Raw genomic sequence first — 18,651 nt, 5'->3', positions numbered from 1 at the left:
TAAACCCTAAACCCTAAACCCTAAACCCTAAACCCTAAACCCTAAACCCTAAACCCTAAACCCTAAACCCTAAACCCTAAACCCTAAACCCTAAACCCTAAACCCTAAACCCTAAACCCTAAACCCTAAACCCTAAACCCTAAACCCTAAACCCTAAACCCTAAACCCTAAACCCTAAGGCGCATATTCAGATGTCCACCGATCACCACTGATGTCATGATCAATGTTCTTCATCTCAAAAAGGACTTTATTTCGGCCGTAAGTGCTTGAGAAGTTTATGTATAAATCTAACAGTCAATGCAGGGCGGATCTTTTGAGAATATTCCGGTTCACGAAATTCCACATGTTAAGCTCGGGTTCGCTGACCGCCTCACAGCGTGGTTGTGCTTACCCGAGCTATACTACAAAGGTTGCTCTCCGCAGCTCCTACTCCCTGACATCTGGGACATTCACCAAGCTGTCCTGGCTGCCATGGCAACAAGCGGAGTGGACCTGAACAATGGCTTAGGAGGCGGTAATGAAGATCCTATGGAACAACCTGCCACTCTTTTTGACTTCCTTTCCATGTCATCTCGGGAACTTAGGCGATTCGCATCCCCAGCTCGTGTCGGCGTCTACTCAAGTGGAATCTTTCCACAAGAGCTGCGAGCCGCATTAGACAATGACGTTCGATTCCGCCAGAGCTTCTTTGTGTACCACCTCAGCTCTAAAGCAACTCCGGCAGGCCACGACCCCCGCAACTCAGCCGCCAGACGGGCTAATTGGAATGAGGTCAGAGACACTTTGGAGATGCTGCAAACTGAGGACAACTTTGCAGGTTGGATGGCAAGAATCTCAGTTCAGTTTGGCCAAGACAACGCAGCACTGGTTTGGCAACCTCAGGCAGTTGCACAATGCCTCGACAGTTTACTTCCTGATGTAGAGGAGGCAGTCCGAGAGGAGCTATCTGAGAGGAGACAGTCAAAACAGGCAGCCATTACCGGAGTACTAGGCGACACTACACTCGACATCTCATCGGCGAAAGCATTATATTCTTACATCGAGCTCCGAAATCACTTTCGCAATCAAAGCGAACGGCGACCAGGCTGGAAGGTCATCACACCAGCTGATACCTTGCCGGGAAATCTACGCACGCTCCTACAGAAGACTTTGGCGGCTGAGTCACAGTGCTTTAAACTGGCTGGAGAAGCTGCAGGAGATGTTTCAGCCACACTTGCAGTTCATGTCAAGCTCTATGAAATGCAGGACGCTTTGAAAGCTTTTCCAGCAACATCGGAGCTGCTATATTTGCTGCCACGAAAAGCTTGGTGGTAAGCAATCATTGTTATGTGAACATTGAATCGTTAGCTTACTAATAAATTTGCACAAGGAATTTCCGCGCAACTAGAATTAACGCTGTACGGCGTGTCTTGAAAAGGCTCCAGCTGGCCCCACCCGACGCTTGTCTCTGGGAAGAAGTACTAGCCTTCAACGCTGCTTGTGTTAGCATCCTCAATAGCTGCATCATTTCGCAGTTGGAGAGTTCCATGATGCAAGAACTTCTACAGCAAATGGCGTACTTTATTGTTCCTGAAGCGAACAATGAGGAGGAAGCAGAATGGGGCTACAACGGTGGACACTTCAAATCATGGATTGAAGACCGAGGAGCCTACTTCGTGGCAGATACAATCAAGAACGTTTTTGAGAACATGGAGGGGCCACACATCTATCGGATTCATTCACGAGTCGAAGTTGACGAAGACACTTTGGTCGCCATATATCAACAAAAATCGATGAGCCACTTACGTTCTCACTTTGGACTCGGCTCACATTGGACGAGGTTGGTCAAACTCAACCCTAGTGCCAATTACCGCTTGTACAAAGGAGGATGTACCACCCTTGTTGATGCGACTTCAAGAAGACCTCGAGCTTCTCCAAGAGATTTCAACAACATCACCGCGCTGAACATTCAAATCCATAGGCCCGTCGTACAGACAGGTCCAGACATTCGTGGGCCGGGCAACAGTTACGACCGAGTCAATGAGGTTTTGCAAGGCAGCCTTATTGACGTACTCAACCGGCTCTATCGCCAATTTGCCCACGACCTCATGATGAAGTCCCCAAACAAGTTGAAAGGGGGGACTTATATCACTCTTCGCTCCGCCGAACTGGCTTCAGTTACTCCTGACTACTACTTCCACCCAATCTTGCCGTTAATATCGGCCCGGGTAGTTTTGTGTCAACCCGAAGCTTGGGAGAAGAACATCAGCCACTTATTTCCATCCAAAGGGAACATGGCAAGTTCAACTTCCAACGGATACCCAGGTTGCACCTACTTCAGAGCTTGGACCGAATTGCTCAATCGGCTGGACGAATGGGATGCCTTTCAAGTGACGGCAGAGATGAGAAGCGAGGTGGCCAAATTTTTATGGCTTCCTCGAACGGAGAAGGGATCGATGTGGACGACACGAAAAGAAACTCAGAACATGACCCGTGCACTTCCTTATGAAGATTGTGGATCAAGCCCTTACATTGCGGCGAATCCACGATACATACGAGGACTAGAGAATTTAAATCGATTCGCTCTGAGACGATGACATCGATTGTAGGGTGCGTGCAACTGCATATTTGTGGGTCTGATCCTCATCCACAAACTAGGCTTATATTGTGTAGATGTACGATGTATCATACAAAGAGCCCACAGCGAATGGTCGCCACTGGCGGCTGTCGTTCGGACGGCTGACCTTATTTATGTTGTTGCTAAGGTCAAGCGGTGTTTCGATATCAATTCCAATAAAATGGCTCCCAACGGCGAATACTCTGGACAAGAGACATTTACTCAGAGCACACCAAGCTTTACTCCTGCATGTGCTCGCCATTAGCGGCCGTAATGTGCTGGGACTGCGGCATTTTCAAAGCGGAGCATTTTGAACATTTAACCATTGCTCGCCGATAGCGGCCGTGATGTGCCCGCGTAGTCAGTTCACGAGCAGAGAGTGCCGGAGGCTTGCCATACTGGCCGCCAGTGGCAGGTGCGATGTGATGACGACATTGGGCACATGCGCGAGATGCGTCGTGGCTGATACTGAGGTCCGGAATGCTGCCCGCCAGTGGCGGCTGCGGCGCGTTTCAATACTTCGCGCAAAGGTGCTGCTCGTCCGGTTGTTTTAAACAGTGTCAAGTGCGCAGTACCCGACTTAATATCCAATGACTGCTCGCGTAATCGATATCATTGTCCGCCCGTACCAGCTGTGCACAATTGCTGGTGGCGGCTGAATAACAGGCAGTCTTGACATGTCGCAATGCAGCAGCCGCTGCTGGCGACCACATCTGGCCTAGTAGAAATGCAGGAGTGGCGTTCCGAAACCAAAACAACGCCACCGCAGTGCGGTTGCCGGGCGAGTATATATTTCAGTGATCCTACGCCTCAGACTGCCACGTACTCTTCAAATGCCTCCATATCCCGACGAGCAACTACCCACGGACACGTTGTCCATTCAAGAATTCGTGGATCTTGCGAGCAGGACATTAAGCGGCGGACTGAGAATTCCGGATTTTGTGAACCTAGTGCTTGCTGGACGAGAACTGAGAGATGGGGGACAAATATGTCTGGACATGGACGTCTTCAAGGACTGTGTCTCTCCTGCCGATATTGACACGGTCGAAGTCACCAGAGATTTCGACTCGGTTATTGGAATTACAACGACGCTACCCTTTCAAGCTCCCCTGTCGATTTATCCAGTGGCGAACTTCAGAGACAGCTTGACGAAGACAAATCACCTCAGCAAAAGGATTCTTAATCCTGTGAGTGATCGTTAGAGTGCTGGATCCTGCTGTTTGACGAAACGCAAAACATGTAAGAACTGGGACAATGCACGCCGGGTTGAAATCCACAAAATCCCAAATCTATGTCTTTCCACCGCCAGTCGCCGCCAGAAGACGCTAGTTTGCTTTCCTCGCATGTACAAAGCAGGAGAGACTCATCGCATTACCAAGGAGGAAATGATGCTGTTTTACGATTCATGCCTTAGGCCCGCCGTTGTGGCAGCCGTACCAACTGCCATTGCTCACTGGCCGGTAAGCTACGACATATGCTTAATGACCATGTGGGACAAACGCCAGAAATTTCACTTCACAAGCCTGGATATTCCCCCGGATTCGTTGGACGACTTCGCCACTGCACTCCGCACCAACCTGGAGGAGCATCCCATCTTTCAAGGCTGCTTCTTTCTGCACGAGCTGCGAGGAAGCAAAGGAGTAACCATGCACGAACCAGGAGATATTGGCGATTGCGACAGAGCTTTCAACCTATCCATGGATATTTTCGATAAGGACAAGATACTTGCGGATGTTGGAGGCGAGTGGTACATCGATGTTGGCGTGGAGATTCGGGCGGAGGATTTGGTGCTGCAATGGCGGACTAGCAGTCATGAAGACGTTTTGCAATACGCTCTGCCATCTGCAACGCCAGCGCAAGTTCAACGCACTTTGGAAGGAAGACATTTCAAGAACGACGTCTCTTCACTACTTTATGACCTGTCTGGCTTTCGAGTCGAGGTACCTACTGTAGGTGCTCAAGATTACGTGCGATACGTCAACGTCTACACAACAGACAAATCTGCAACCTATCAAATGCACGATGGCTCATGGCGTCGACATAGAGCTGAAGACCTTCTCCCTCACCGTCTAAAATCCTTTCTGTCGGACATTGAGAAGCTGGGAGAACTCTACGATATCTGCGGCGGTCGAAGAGGAACCAAGCAAGAAGGCGCTGCTCGAATGGAAGTTCGTATAAAGCTGTTTCCTGGCAGCCTGGTCTCCGACAAACTGCGAGACATTACCCAAAACTTGATTGAGTCTTCAATTGTAGGATTTGATCCTACAGACTGGTGGTGAGCTGAATATCGATGTTTGTTACTCCTGTGGAACCGTCTTTTTAATGCGATATCAGGATGTTCCGCTACTGGAGACTTGCAGCGCTACGATATGTGTTCCTATTACTGGACAACGCCCAGCCCCGGTTGCGCACTATGGGACCTGTGCTGGGTCTAGGCGCAATATGCATATGGATCAAAAATTCGTTGATATTTCGTCCAGGAGAGCAGCGATGGGATGCGGAAATTGTGTCAACTGCAGCCTACTGGGAGTCCACCGACGAGGAGAACCTGGCTGAAGACATCGAGATGGAGAACATGGTAGCCGAGGGCCAGATGGAACCTGCAATGGAGGAACGCGGACTATATTTCGTGTCAGCCGTTGAATATACCGAACGTGTCTTCCACCTTCCTGCGGCGCGCGTACTCGACGCAAGGATCTACGCGATGATCTATAACCGGAACACCTTTGCCGAACTGGAGTTTCTATTTATGCAAAGTGCAACCAAGAAAGCAAGGAACGAGCCCACAGCCATTCCCCGACGTACTCAACTCACACTTCGCATGCCACCGCGGCCGCGCTCGCCAAATAGGGATATCGCATTTGGCTTACAGGAGCAAGGAATCAGGGTTTATCGCCCCCCTGGCGCGATAGGAGCCGCTGCGGCGCAAAATGCTCCTGCGGCTGTTGTTGGCGAAGACGGAGGGATAGAGGGGGAAGTAAACGCAATTTGGCAAGACTTTCTACGGGATATCGTTCGCGTGGCTCCGCACTCTAAGCAAGGCCCCTATTGCACGTTGACAGTCGATGAACGACAAGCCGCAACCGAGGAGCTGTACACTGGTTTGCGTATTCCTTTTGAATGCGCATTCATCAAGATAGCGAGCCACGATGTCTGGGATGCGGTGTTCTTCGATCGGTTTTTCCCCAACAAAGTCCAGCAAAGCAAGCGACCACAGAGGACACAGCACTACGGATCATGTTACTACTGGATGCGATGGTTGGTATTGACAGCCAAAGTGATCAGAGAAGAAGACCAGAACTTCATACGCCAGCAGCTGCTGGCACAATTTCAAAAGCTCCAATGGCTTCCTTGGTCATCAAGCGACAGAATTTGGGACACGGGAAAAGCCAAAGGGCAGTATATTGTACTGCCGTCGAACCACAAGGGGCCAGCACCAACGATAGCGTTCAACGAGCGATCGGGAATATCATTGGAAACAGTGACTTTGAGACCAGTTGCGGCACAGTAAACAGTAAAATTCACGGTCGCCTGTGGCGGGCACTTCGCTATAGGAAATGACGACGCGCGATCGAAGCCACGTGTCGTGGGCTCAAACCACGATTGTTTTATTCTCTGTGTTAATACTAGTTACCAGTTAACTAGTCAAACTGTCAAGTTGTACGTTATTTTCGAGGTTAGTTTCAGAAACAATATCTTTCCAGGTGTTATCGAAAATTCTCCGCGCGCCAGCAGCAGGTGCAACACGAATGCATTAGATGCTTGAGTACAGATTCGATTTTGTGTGTACGAAAATCAGCCCAATGGCACAAACACAAACGACGGCAAACAAATCGACATCTCCAGCAGAAGCCAAATTCGAATCGAACAGTCGCGTCGTGCCCGCCGCTGGCAAGGGTACCCGCCAGTGGCGGACGCGCCGCAATAGCATCACGGCCGCCACTGGCAAGCACGGCCGACACACATTGCGGTAATCCTGACTAGCGCACGATCGCACCCGCCAATGTAAGGCGCATTGCGGGGGCATCTGGCAAGCGCAGGTAATATAGATCACGGCATGTCTGATAAGCGCATTCGATGGTACGGCAGGTGCACCCGCCAGTGGCGGGCGTGCTGCTCAGAGTCGAGAATTGTCTTAGCGCGGGCATCCTCGCCACCATGCCACGGTCGGTTTACTTGCGAGACAGCGATAATATTTGCGCGAAATTTTACAAAGTACAAGAAAACCCCTGGGGGCGCGAGTTTCTACGTGCGGCACGGCGACGATCAAGAGCGACCACCGGATTATTCAGCCCGACCTTTGCCCTTATTCTTAGCGGGAGCTGTGGTGGGTTCGGCAGGCTCGGGTTCGGACTCGGCGACCACCGTGGCGTTCTTCGTTTGCCTCGCAGCCTTCGCGGCCCTGGCCTTGGCAGTCCTGGCAGCCTTGATTGCCTTTGTCTTGAGGACGGTGTCGGCTCGAGCTTCGCCGCTCGTGGACGCTTCCTCGGCGGGACGAGACCCCTCAGGATGACGTCGCGTGCTACCAACCTCAGGCAAGCGACTGAAGCCAACCTCGGGACGCACCGCGACCGGTTTGTGCCGAGGTTGAAGCTGGACAGCGGCGCTGGCGCCGCCGAACGCATCGGAGCCCCCAACTGTCCGAGTCGCGGAAGCGGGATCGCCCAAGCGAACCTTCTTGGGTGGGGGAGGCTCACTACTGATGCTAGACAAGGACGAGGACGTAAAATGCTCCGAGTCGATATCCTCGACGCTCGGATGCATATCGACCTCAGGCGTGTCGAAAGGCTGTATATCGTCCTCCACCTCCATATTGACGTCTGGCGTTTCGACGACCCTGGCGGGGATCGTCGTGGCCCTTTGATGGCGAGCGGCTGGTTGACTAGGCGCTATTGTCGTTGTAAGCTTTTTCGGTAGCTTGGGGATAAATCGTTGTACTCACACGCCAGGCGCCCCATTTTCAGCGCCAAGGACTCCTCTGGGCTCTCCTCACGCTGCAAGGTGAGCACCGTCGGCCCTGCCTTCGCAATGTTAAGACGTTTGTATACGTGGAGGGGCGGCTTGGCTGGGGGGAACAGCGATTGTTCGGGCCTTCGCTCGACGTCCTCCTGAGCGGGCGCGGCCGGACGCAAACGAGAGGTCGAAGAGTCTGAGGCGACGATCGGCTCGTTGGGCGCACGAGATTCATTAGACGATGGACCCTGTTCCTTAGCCGGCGTCGAGTGGTCGCCAGTGGCGGCCACTTCTTGCTCGCCAATGTCGACCGCTTCGCGTTCGCCAGATTGCCCCACCGTTGAGTGGCCGCCCGTGGCGACTGCTTCGCGCTCGGGAATCACCGCGCTGGGTGGGGTGAGCATCGAGCGGTCGCTGGGATCGTGTTCAGGCAGCGTTGTTTGACGGCCCAGTGCGGGAGAGCCGGCTTGATCGCCTTCGGGGGCGACCTGCGGCGAAGTGGCAATCTGGTCGCCACCGGCGGCTTGCTCTTCGGTGGACGGCTTTGTTTGACTGGCCTTCTTGCGCCCGGCCGCCTTGGACGATTCCGCTGAAGCAGCAGGACGGTCGCCACCAGCGGCCGCTGCCTTAACGGCCGGTGATTTTTTGGCCTTCTTGGCCCTGGTCTTCTTGCCCCCCGCTTCTACAGCGTCCTCCGCGTCCTCGTTCTCGTTCACTTGCACCATAACCTCAGCGAGGGCTTTCTCTACGCAGCGTACAATGTTGTTGTTTTAAAAACATGGGCCAGATCGAGAAGTACAATGCACTCACCAATGGCTGTCGGCGTAATGAACGCCCGATGCATCTCCTCCTTGCCGAACGCGATGTTGCTCATGTTCTTCTCGTTTGTCTCCATGGCAAGTGGACGATAGACGAGGACGGGCTTGACCTGTGGATTTCGCCAGACGCGGCCTATAAACTGGCGATCGTCCTGACCGGACCACATGGTAGACTGAAGAGTCATCAGTAAACGTTTAATACGCAAGATTGTCGCTAACCAAGAACGTCACGATATTTGCGCAGTCGAGGTTCAACCCGACGATGCTGACCGACGTGACGATAAGAACCATGGGCACCGCTGCTTCGCGGAACTCTCGCAAGGTTTGAGCTCGCTTGCCGGGCGACATACCACCAGACAGCGTCAAGGCCTTGATACCGTGCCACTCGAGTACCTAAACTTGATAAGCAAACGCAGTGACCTGGCGGAGCACGACGAGGCACCTTTTTAAGCAGCAGCTGTTGCGCCGCGAAGAACACGTAGACGACGTGCTTGTCAGGCGTGTCTGTGTCCCAAAGAGGCTCAGCTGCCGGATCAGCTTCGTAGCATTTCGGAGAGGTTGCTCCCGTTTCAGAGGGCATTGCTGCGGAAGCACTCTCGGCCGGCGCTGGCGCGGTCTCAGTCGGTTTGGTGGAGGGCGACAACGAAGGAGCGAACCGATCGACGAAGATCTTGCGACGCGGGACGAGATCGTTTGTGTAAACCTGCCACAGTGGATCGATTTTCGTGATGCTGTCTCCATCGGGCCACTTATTACCGAGAGGGGCAGCGCCGGCATTCTGCAGATGGTGCCGAATGATCTCCACGGTCGCGTCGATTTTGGTCGACGGGTTGGCCTGGTACTCCTCCAGAGACGCCGGGCCCTGCCACGCGACTCGTCGCTCGTCTGTGGTGTCCTGGATCCTGTCCCACTCGTAATAATCGGGATGGGTGAGGATCTTGCGTACCCCAAGATAGAATTTCTGTGGAAAGTAATTTAGCATAAAGAAAGAGCGCAGCGTGGCAGACAGTGCGGGGGCAAACATGCTCCGCCGTGAACTGCGCTTAGGAACAGCGCACCAAGCGCATAATGTGCTAGCACAGCACCTTGCCCGCCAGCGGCGACCACCGCTGACCACGAGCGCATGTGCCTGCCAGTGGTCAACCGCGCGCTGCGTGTGCGGCAGTAAACAGCAATACGGTGGTAGCCGCCACTGGCGGGCAGCGTGAAGGTGAAGGGCGTGACTGTCATATACAAGCGAGCGCCCAGGTCCTGAAGATTGGCACTCACAGTCTCCCAACCTTCCATGGACACGACCATCGCCTCCGCCGCGAGTTCCTCGATCTTCTCCGTCTCGCGCCCATTCGGCTTGAGGAATACGAAGATGTCTAGTGGTGGGTCGGCGCCCCAAATTGGCCTGCCGTCGTAGTCAGGAGATTGGATTGTGCGTCGCATCGCGTAGCTCTTGAAGATCTTCTTGAGCCGCTCGATGCACTCTCTGATAACCTCCTCGAGCGCGCTAGGCTCCTCAGAATCCGACGGGACCTTGCCTTGCGCACGCTCGACGGTCACGGCAGACTGATCGTCTTTCTCTGCCTTCCGACGCTTCTTATCAGCACGTTTACCAGCGGCGATCTTTCGCGCAAATTCCCTGGCGATGGCCTCGTCGTTGCAGGCAGAAATGCGCATAATCTTGCCAATGTTGAGCAGGTCCTAAAGTAATCTGTTATATAGCCGACTCGATCAAAAACGATGCGGAACTCACTTGCGGCCGAGTGACCATCGGCGTCGCCGTGAGCAGAATCGCGTACCCGACGTGACTTGAGAGGGCGATATAGGCATTTAAGCGTTTGCCCGCGTTACGTATGTCGTGGATCTCGTCGGCGACGTAGAACCCGATTTCGGCGTGGTAGAGGGTTGGCAGATAGCTTTTCTTGATGTCGGTGGTCTTTTCCATTAACGCCGCATCCGCATCCGCAAAAAGAGCCTCGTGTGGTTATTAGCTACTAGTCTATGATGGCGACCAAAGAAATTGACAACGTACCTGTCTAGTCGTGAGGATAACCCTCTGGTACATCTTCGAAGACCTCTCGCCGAACGCCTTCCACCATTGCTTGCGCGCATCGTGATCATACGAGCCTTCGTACTTCACGAGGTCGACAGCGCCGTACTTAAACCAGCGCTGCATCTCGTCTGACCACTGGTTGAGGAGCGTGGGCGGAACGATGATGAGGACGGCCCCGTCCTTGAGCGTGCCAGGCTTCAAGTTCTCTGCAAGAACAATTCAGTACGAAAAAATACAGAGAACTCACCCGCCAACGGCGAGCACAGCACGACACAGCACGACACAGCAGCCGAAAGAAATCTTGTGTGGATTTCGTGACACTAACAAAGTACCCGCCAGCAGCGACCGCATTACACCAGCAAAGCATCCGCCACAGCGGCCGCGTTGCGCCAGTGAGGAACCCACCGGCAGCGGCCGCGTTGTGCCAACTAAGCACTCATCGGCGGGGACTTGCTGTGCAAACGACAACTTCGTCAGCTGCACGCAGCCGCCACTGGCGGCCACTCGAAGAGTCGCAGTTCAACAAAAAACTCGTCGAACAGTGACGTGCCCGCCGACAGCGGCCACAAAATAGCGGTATGTCACTTACTGAATCTTCCAAGATACTCGCCGCCATGATCGAGAGCTTGAATAGACATAATGCGGTAGGCGATGAGGGCGATAACTTGGAGGGTCTTGCCGACCCCAACTTCGTCCATGTTGAGGACGCTAGTGCCGGTGAACATCGACTCAGCGAAGCGATGAAGTCCAACGACCTGGTGCCATTTGAGATTGCTGGGAATGCGGCGTTCTTCGGGGCATTCGTCGGGATTCTGCCAACTGTTGAACTGAAGATACGGATCCCGCCATTCGGCGAGAGGGACGAGCTTCTCGTCCTTGATGCCTAAATCTGTCCACAGCTGCTGCGTGTTCTTCACCGTGAGATGCTTGAGCTCGTCGTCGAGGTTCCAGTCGGGGATGATGGAGCGCTCCGCAGGAAGAAACTGAGTGTTGGAATCACCCTGCCGATAACGCTCTAGCGTCTCGTTGATAGCGCTCTCGATGCCGAGGAACGCGGACGTGTCCACCACTTGATATATGAGGCGATGGACAGCCGGAGGGATGTCTATCGTCGCATGCGGTTAGGCAGTTCATATGGCAGTATTTGGTGTGCTTACTGCCGCTCCGTTGACCGGCAAGAGACGATTGGATATCGCCCAACGTCCCCGCGAGCGTGGCGTTCCGCCTCGCATCTTCCTCGTTACGGGTTCTCATGCGATACTCGAGCAGTTGCTTGGAGCCGCTTGCTATGCTGTTTAAAAGCTTCGTTACTCCTCCTTTCGTCAGGGAGAGATCTGTCCTAAGGCCTGGTGCAGCAGGTTAGAAGGGGTATATCTAACTCAAAGCGACGTACTACGCTCGTCCTTCTCGATGCGCTTCTCGAGTGCCTGGATCTTGTTCAACGTGCGCTTCACTGTCGACTTCTGACCAGAGTAAACAATCGACAGCAAGGTTATCAGCCACTCTTGCTCTGTGGCGGGCGGAATGCTCTTCCCGATATACTCGTGCTCGTCGACCAGCTTCTCCAAGAGCGGCTGCGCTACAACATAGCACATGCTGGTGGCGGATAACGCCCTAGATGCCTGCGAGTTCAAACCAGTAAGTGCCGTATACCGCCAGGAAGTGCTAAAGACATACCGAATCGAGATCGCGAGGTGTTCGCGACCCGTTGAGCTGCCCCCAGTAGTCGTAGTTGTTTTCAACGAGATAGTCCCCTACAATCTTCGAGACTTTCCACTTGCCCTTCACGAACAAGTTCTTCTGCCACGTCTGAACAATCTTGCGTGCTCTCCTATCCGCTTCCTTCTTGGTGTGCGCCTTCGACCGACACCCGAAAATTGACTCTGCCGCTTCCTTGCCTGAGGCTGCCTGTACCCGTCGCACAAAGTCTTGCACCTCTTCCCTCTCCTCGTCGGTGAGAGCCATGCCGAAGGTGGGCTCCGGGTTGTCGTCCCAGATCGGCCTTGTCACCCCGGACACCTCTTGCCACAATTCCTTTGACCACGGGAAAGCCAAGACGAGAAACAATGCCCAAGTCGCGCCCATTGTTGTGAGGAGGTTTTGCGGCCGCATCCGACACTGGGACGTCGATATATATACGCCCATGGTCAATTATCATTTCGATTACGTCCTGATTTTGCGGGCAATATAAAACATCCGGGTATGGTACACCGTCACCACAAGCCATATCGCCAGCTTCGCATTGGACGCCGTTTGACCAGCTTTACGTACGAGCTGTCCGCTAGTCGTTCCGTAAAATCGTGCCAAGGCTTCGGGATGCACTAGAAGCCGACCATGATGCACTATCGATCGCTGCGCATCTGCTTTTGTCGTCACATCACGCCGCTCATTCCATTTTAAGTCGTTCAGTTGCGGTGGAACGTCGGCCGCCTGTACACCCGCCAGTGGCAGGCGGCCGGCGCTGGTTCAATCTGGATCTGCACAGCCACGACTGGCCTCCTCCCTGTTTCCTGCACATGAAGTGCGCCAGCCTCTTATGTGCCCGCCAGTGGCGGCTGCGCACTCAATCGCTTCTTCTGGCGCCAGTCCGCGCGACATGAGACGGGTCGCTTGTGGCGGGCAGTGGATGCGGAGCGATGCGTTGATATTTTGCACGAATGAAGCTCGTTACCGGCACACTCTGTTACATGTTGCGTGCTTGTTATTTCGCACACTCGCGTAGGAAATGGCCATCTTTCCTGTGAGACTGGCTATACATAAATATTTAAATGTGCTTAAATCTCCTTTTATCACACATAAAACAACGATACCGAATGATGCATTACCAGTCAGGCACCCGCCAATGGCGGCTGGGCGCAATGAAGTGTGGCGCTACGTCCTTGTTACTTGCTGCGACTACGTTACGCTATATTTACGTTCTGACTTTGCCATAAATACTTACATTACGACGTAGGTTATTGCTATGCAACGGATAAAACTGCGCATTAGTCTGCTCACAGCCAGTGTGTCCGCTGGTGCCGACCACAGGCAAGTGGTAGAGTGCACACCAGCAACATGATGCTCGCCACTGGCGACCATCATGTTGCTGGTGTGCACTCTACCACTTGCCTGTGGTCGGCACTAGTAGGCACAACTGATTGAGCTGACTATTGTGCAGTTTTATCCGTTGACGACGACAACAATGACAACAACAAGCACTGTATCAGGCTTGTTGTGCCTGTTAATATATGCGCCTGTCAGTTCAACAGTGTACAGAGATTCGCACACTATCACCGATCCCATCAGCCGCTGCGCCACCACGAACTCAATACTTTACGCTAGTAGCACGCCACCGCCGCGCTTCGCATTTTTTGTCGTGTTCCACTCATTACGCCAATCACACCCGCCCTTAATTTCCTTTCCTGCTTATGTATATAATTGAGCCTTGTCGCATGCTGTCCTTCCACGATCATCCTTGGTCCCGCCTTTCATTATCTCACGTTCAAAGCTATGCAGTTGCTCACTCTCGTTCAATCGTCACCTTTCGCTCCTTCCGCCAGCGACGGACACCCAAACTGGCTCGACTCTACTGACAGCCCCACTTTCGACTGGTGGCCTGATGTCGCCCGTCAGATCAAAAGCACAAACTTCATCGAATATCACGCCATTCGCGTTTTCATAAACTCTCGCAATCTTAACCAGCGAGCGCGTTCATCCGACGTCTCCACCACGTCGGGGCCTGGTTTCCGGCGTGTTTATGTCGCGGGCCATCCCATTGAAGGCGGCGACGTCTGTGCCAAGTTGAACAACTTTGCAGACGGTCTTCTGCGTGAAGGCGACTTTATATCCATGTGGATGGGCCGCCGCTCTGGCCCTCGGCGCGAGTGGATAGAGCGCGTTGGGCAGGTGGTTCGCTTCCGGGTCCTCTGGCAAACCCATATCACGGCCGAGGTCCACGCTTCACACGGCAGTCGACACTTCACGGTGTTCCTCACCTTCCGCATTTGCGACATCTTGCCGCCGTCTGCCATTGCTTCTTCGGCATGGAAGCGGGCTGCAGCCGCCTGCGAGCAATACATCGAACGACCTTGCGGCTTCCAGCATACCCCGCTTCCTCCTCCTCCCCCACAAGCCCCACAGCCGGCCGTACCCTCTGTCCCCGATGATATGTTTGTTCTCGCAGGAGACCTCTTTGACATGGAAGCGTTTGGTGTTGCGCCTGCGTCTCTGCCACTCTAACATACTCAAATAAATAACGCTTAGCATGGTATGCTCCAGTTTCTATCTCTTTTATTCGAGTCTCACATGTTCTACCTAGAGCACTCAAACTTTATTTATTCATATCTCTCACACTCCTTTATATTTCTCCCACTTATTCACTTAGCTTCTGCCACCCCATTTAGTTTGATGCTCGTTGACCACGCTTATACCCATTCTACTTTACGCAAAGCCTTCTTTTACTTTTACCGTACTATGCCTGTCAAGTATCAGCTCATATTGTTAACGCGGATATAACTTTGCCAATCATTACACCGTTCTTTTACTGACCTTGTGAACACTGACAACATTAGATAAGCACTTACAAATATACTAATCTATCATAACTCATCAATTGAAGCAAACTTGTGTCAAGCAATAACCTACGTTTCACTGAATGCTATGCACAGATGGTGCTAGAACTGCAAATTGGAAACACTACGCAGGTGGTGAACTCTGCCCGCCAGTGGCGGGTAATGTCGTCCGCTCGATACAACCCATGTAAACAGACACTCTCGCGGCCGTTATAGACGGTGACTGCTGCGTATAGCACCTGCTCGAGTATACTGCATGCCAAAATAGTATTGCTCCCCTAAAGCAGCACGCCCGCCAGTGCAGATGTCCGGAAGAGGCAATCAGTTTCCCGGGCACGAGGCGGTCGCCGCTGGCGGGTGTCTCACCTTGGTGCACCACAAAACCACCTGACACACTCGCTTACGGTAATTATGGGACGATCCCGCGTTTCATATCCGTGCTAGCTTATAAAGGGCAAAACGCGGACGCAATGACTGACTCTGACGCAGTTTATCGAACAACGTACCCGCCAGCGGCGACTGGTATCGAGCGTCAATCAGCCGTCGCCACCACTAGTGGGGCCCACAATGACTCGACCGCACGGAAATGTATTGATTCTTGCAGCATGCGTGCACTGCTGACATCGGCAATCACAGGGCGTGTACAAAATCTCTCTACTACCGGTGCGTGTGTGCCGAACAATACAGTTGGCCATGTAGTCGCCACTGGCGGGCGAATCATGTGTATCGATTCCGGGCTCGCAATCCCTCGCGGCTACGTTTCACCATCGACGTTACTATTGCCGGATTCCACGCCCTTACGTACCCTCATAAATGGGCGGGCTGATGTCGGGCTTGTGGCCCCGATCTAACGAGGTATGCTGGTTCTAGTGCGATTTTATGAGCGCAATGCGCTCGCCACAAGTGAAATCACGCTGAATTCCATTATCTGCCATCAGCCATCCAGTGTATAAAAGTCTGTCATCCACTTTCAAATTTTGCAGCCACTACATCCACCAAGATGCCTATCACCCCACTTATAGAATTCGCAGGCAAGTTTACTACGTCGCGCTAGCATCAGCGGCCGTCTTAACTAATATCACCCTTTCAGTGTCCATGATGGGTAAGTGTGTATGATAGTAGCACAATACTCCTTCACTGTCAACTTCTTTCCAGAGACCACGTCTCGCATCCAGCGTTGGCGGCATCACGTCGCTTCTGTGGGCCATCTGCCCAGGTTTGAGCTGCCTTGGGGGGGTTATTACGAGGAACCAGAGAGCTTGCCCGAGGACCCTCCGATGGGGTCCCAGTTTGCACAGGACTTCTATCAGGAGATCGAGCACGCGAACGAATGCGACCAGGAGATCGAGCACACGAACGACAACGATCATCCGGCGGCGTTGTTGTACCTCGCCGAGCTCGAAGAAGAAGTGCAGGGCGCTGACAACCGGTGGCTTCTTCCCTCTCCAGAGATACTGACAATCAGCCTCACTCCTTCGCCCACCTACTACTGCCCCCGCACTCCGTCACCGTCTGTTAGCTGGGAGGCTGAGCGAGCGCTGTCTAACGAGGCTGCAGCAGTGCCAGACGTCGCCGAAGCAACGGCATATCAAGCTGCGCTCGACGATAGTGTGGACTCAGTGGAGACAGGGCACATGGAATGCGAGGAGTGAATTGTATCATGTATAAATCATAAATTCAATCGTCATGTTTCTTGGTGTGGTAAATGCTATTATGGGACTCCTGGAGCAAATCTGCAGACAGTGGCTGATTATTTGTCAGCAATGTGTAAACTAGCCAACCATTCAGAGCATAGCTAATGCACAACGCACATTGCTGTCCGCATGGCGAGATGTTCGTCATTAGTCATTTGAGCGTGCTTTTACTCGCTGCCAGCTGAGTGTCCGCTGCTGGCGACCTCGCATGTAAGACATAAATATTTCTATTCCCAGCCATTGAAATGCATGATTGCTATCTTCGTGATTAGGCCACCGGCATGTGTAGATTGCAATATTGGCTAATACTACATTGCTCGTTCCGCATGTATGTGGTCGCCACTGGCCACCTTATGCAGTGTGGAAGGCTATGATCAAAGGCACTTTAACTTCTTCCTGCAAATGTGCAGTCGCCACTGGCGGCCACATGCAGCCTGCCAGGTTGACCAAAGCTAATTGTCCTGTTTTTCTACAAACAACAACAAAACACATATGTGGTCGCCACTGGCGGCCACATGCAGCCCGCCAGGTTGACCAAAGCTATTTGTGCTGTTTTCCCACAAACAACAACAAAACACATATGTGGTCGCCATTGGCAGCCATATAGAGCGTAAGATTGGCTAATGCTGCTCGACTAATTTCGCTCATATATGTTCGCCACTGGACACCTTAACCAATTTGCAAGGTTATGACCAAAGGTACTTTAATGTCTCCCTGCCAACGTGCGGTCGCCACTGGCATCTGCACATCGCTGGCGAGGTTTGACCACAACTACTCTGCTGCTTCCCCACTAAATACGCAGTTGCCACTGGCGGTCGCTCTCTGAAGCATGCTGACCACAGCCACTCTGATGTACTTGGCCGCCTCTCTGCACACATGCAGTCGCCACTGGCAGCCACGCACTGCGTCAGAAGCGAGTGTCAAGCGGTAGCAGCCAGCGTCAAGGGCAGGGGTCGGCGCTCGAAACGGCCCCTACCGACCCCTACAAGTGCTCATAACCCTAAACCCTAACCGGCTAAATACTATATACGAGATAGATGCGTAAGCGCCTGACGGAGCCTGAAGTACGACCACGTGATCGTGGTAGGAAAGCGTCTAAATCACGTGACCCAGTCTTAGCGCCGACCGAGGCGCTAAACGGACCGGCGGCTGTTGGGCGCATCTGATGCGCCTGATGGCGGCGGGCAGTGATGGCGGATCATCCCGCTCCACGAACGTCGGGCCGACGTCGGTGATGCGCTCAACGGCGCATCAGCGGGCGGTCCCCTGATGGGCTGGATCCACCACGTGACTATGACGTCATACATACGTCATCTTTTGACCGCGCTAACCGGTCTTAAGTCGCATCAATTTGGTCCTGCTGACCATCCCCATATAGTATGCCCGAGCCTCTTACAAGGTTAGAATGACAACGTCCGCCGATTTCGCCGAGGGCCGGCCAATCACAGAGCGACTAGTCATAATGCCCATTACGCACCCGTCCGACGGCTTCGGCTTCGGCAGCGGTGTCCATGGTACTGCCCCTCCTCCGGGGTCCCATGGCGCAAGGTATAAGTACTTCCTGGAATGCGCTGATGAGTGTCACCACGAAAGCCTCTGGAACTCCTCACAGAGTTCGGACCTTCGCCTTCCAGTCTCACCTCAGCAACGTCACCTCGCCTCGCTTCGCTCGGCTCGGCTCCCCCCAACCCCTAGACACTAGCAGTCGCCGTAGCACCAGTCGCTTATGTAATGCCTGGTCCGTGCGCACCCTGACTAGTATATAAAGACCCCCTTCGATGCTACCTAGCCCCATCTCAACCTCTTGGTTTATTGGGCTAGGTAAGCCTTTATTTGTATCGTAGTACAGTTGCTAATACAACTTGGTTTATTGGGCTAGCTGAATAAGCTAACGCATAGTCGCCAGACCTCGTCGGCGCCGCCTTCTGATTAGATCCACCGAGTATCCCTCGTGGTGTGTTGACGCAAGTCCACATCACTGTAGAAGTAAGTATTC

The 18,651-nt window shown here is 53.2% G+C and overlaps 5 protein-coding genes across 5 annotated transcripts in view; 4 read left to right on the top strand and 1 right to left on the bottom strand.

Annotated features, from left to right (window-relative positions):
• Nucleotides 1-2,576, top strand: part of PHACADRAFT_33463 (uncharacterized protein) — a gene marked incomplete at both ends in the record, with an annotated part of 2,964 nt that extends 388 nt beyond the window's left edge. Inside the window, 3 exons of the mRNA XM_007401912.1 lie at nucleotides 244-258; nucleotides 295-1,310; nucleotides 1,370-2,576. Of these exons, the coding sequence (XP_007401974.1) occupies nucleotides 244-258; nucleotides 295-1,310; nucleotides 1,370-2,576 (2,238 nt within the window). The remainder of the gene's footprint in view (nucleotides 1-243; nucleotides 259-294; nucleotides 1,311-1,369) is intronic.
• An 853-nt stretch (nucleotides 2,577-3,429) lies between these two features.
• On the top strand, nucleotides 3,430-6,107 carry PHACADRAFT_106860 (uncharacterized protein; the record flags this gene model as incomplete). Its single annotated transcript, XM_007401956.1, has 3 exons — nucleotides 3,430-3,783; nucleotides 3,841-4,405; nucleotides 5,674-6,107. The coding sequence occupies 3 exons, from the start codon at nucleotides 3,430-3,432 to the stop codon at nucleotides 6,105-6,107; spliced, it is 1,353 nt and encodes a 450-aa protein (XP_007402018.1).
• A 773-nt stretch (nucleotides 6,108-6,880) lies between these two features.
• On the bottom strand, nucleotides 6,881-12,496 carry PHACADRAFT_201655 (uncharacterized protein; the record flags this gene model as incomplete). Its single annotated transcript, XM_007401955.1, has 12 exons — nucleotides 6,881-7,485; nucleotides 7,539-8,294; nucleotides 8,360-8,540; nucleotides 8,587-8,760; nucleotides 8,810-9,328; nucleotides 9,637-10,059; nucleotides 10,112-10,333; nucleotides 10,391-10,617; nucleotides 11,001-11,516; nucleotides 11,569-11,757; nucleotides 11,805-12,033; nucleotides 12,089-12,496. 12 exons carry the CDS (start codon nucleotides 12,494-12,496, stop codon nucleotides 6,881-6,883), a joined length of 4,449 nt encoding a protein of 1,482 aa, XP_007402017.1.
• Nucleotides 12,497-13,900: 1,404 nt separating this feature from the next.
• PHACADRAFT_106961 (uncharacterized protein) lies at nucleotides 13,901-14,629 on the top strand (the record flags this gene model as incomplete). Its single annotated transcript, XM_007401954.1, has 1 exon — nucleotides 13,901-14,629. One exon carries the CDS (start codon nucleotides 13,901-13,903, stop codon nucleotides 14,627-14,629), a length of 729 nt encoding a protein of 242 aa, XP_007402016.1.
• A 1,427-nt stretch (nucleotides 14,630-16,056) lies between these two features.
• On the top strand, nucleotides 16,057-16,613 carry PHACADRAFT_201653 (uncharacterized protein; the record flags this gene model as incomplete). Its single annotated transcript, XM_007401953.1, has 2 exons — nucleotides 16,057-16,063; nucleotides 16,117-16,613. 2 exons carry the CDS (start codon nucleotides 16,057-16,059, stop codon nucleotides 16,611-16,613), a joined length of 504 nt encoding a protein of 167 aa, XP_007402015.1.
• Between the last annotated feature and the right edge of the window lie 2,038 nt (nucleotides 16,614-18,651).

Source organism: Phanerochaete carnosa, assembly GCF_000300595.1.
Source record: "Phanerochaete carnosa HHB-10118-sp unplaced genomic scaffold PHACAscaffold_14, whole genome shotgun sequence".
NCBI classification, from domain to species: domain Eukaryota; kingdom Fungi; phylum Basidiomycota; class Agaricomycetes; order Polyporales; family Phanerochaetaceae; genus Phanerochaete; species Phanerochaete carnosa.
This window is presented reverse-complemented; position numbering and strand designations above follow the sequence as displayed.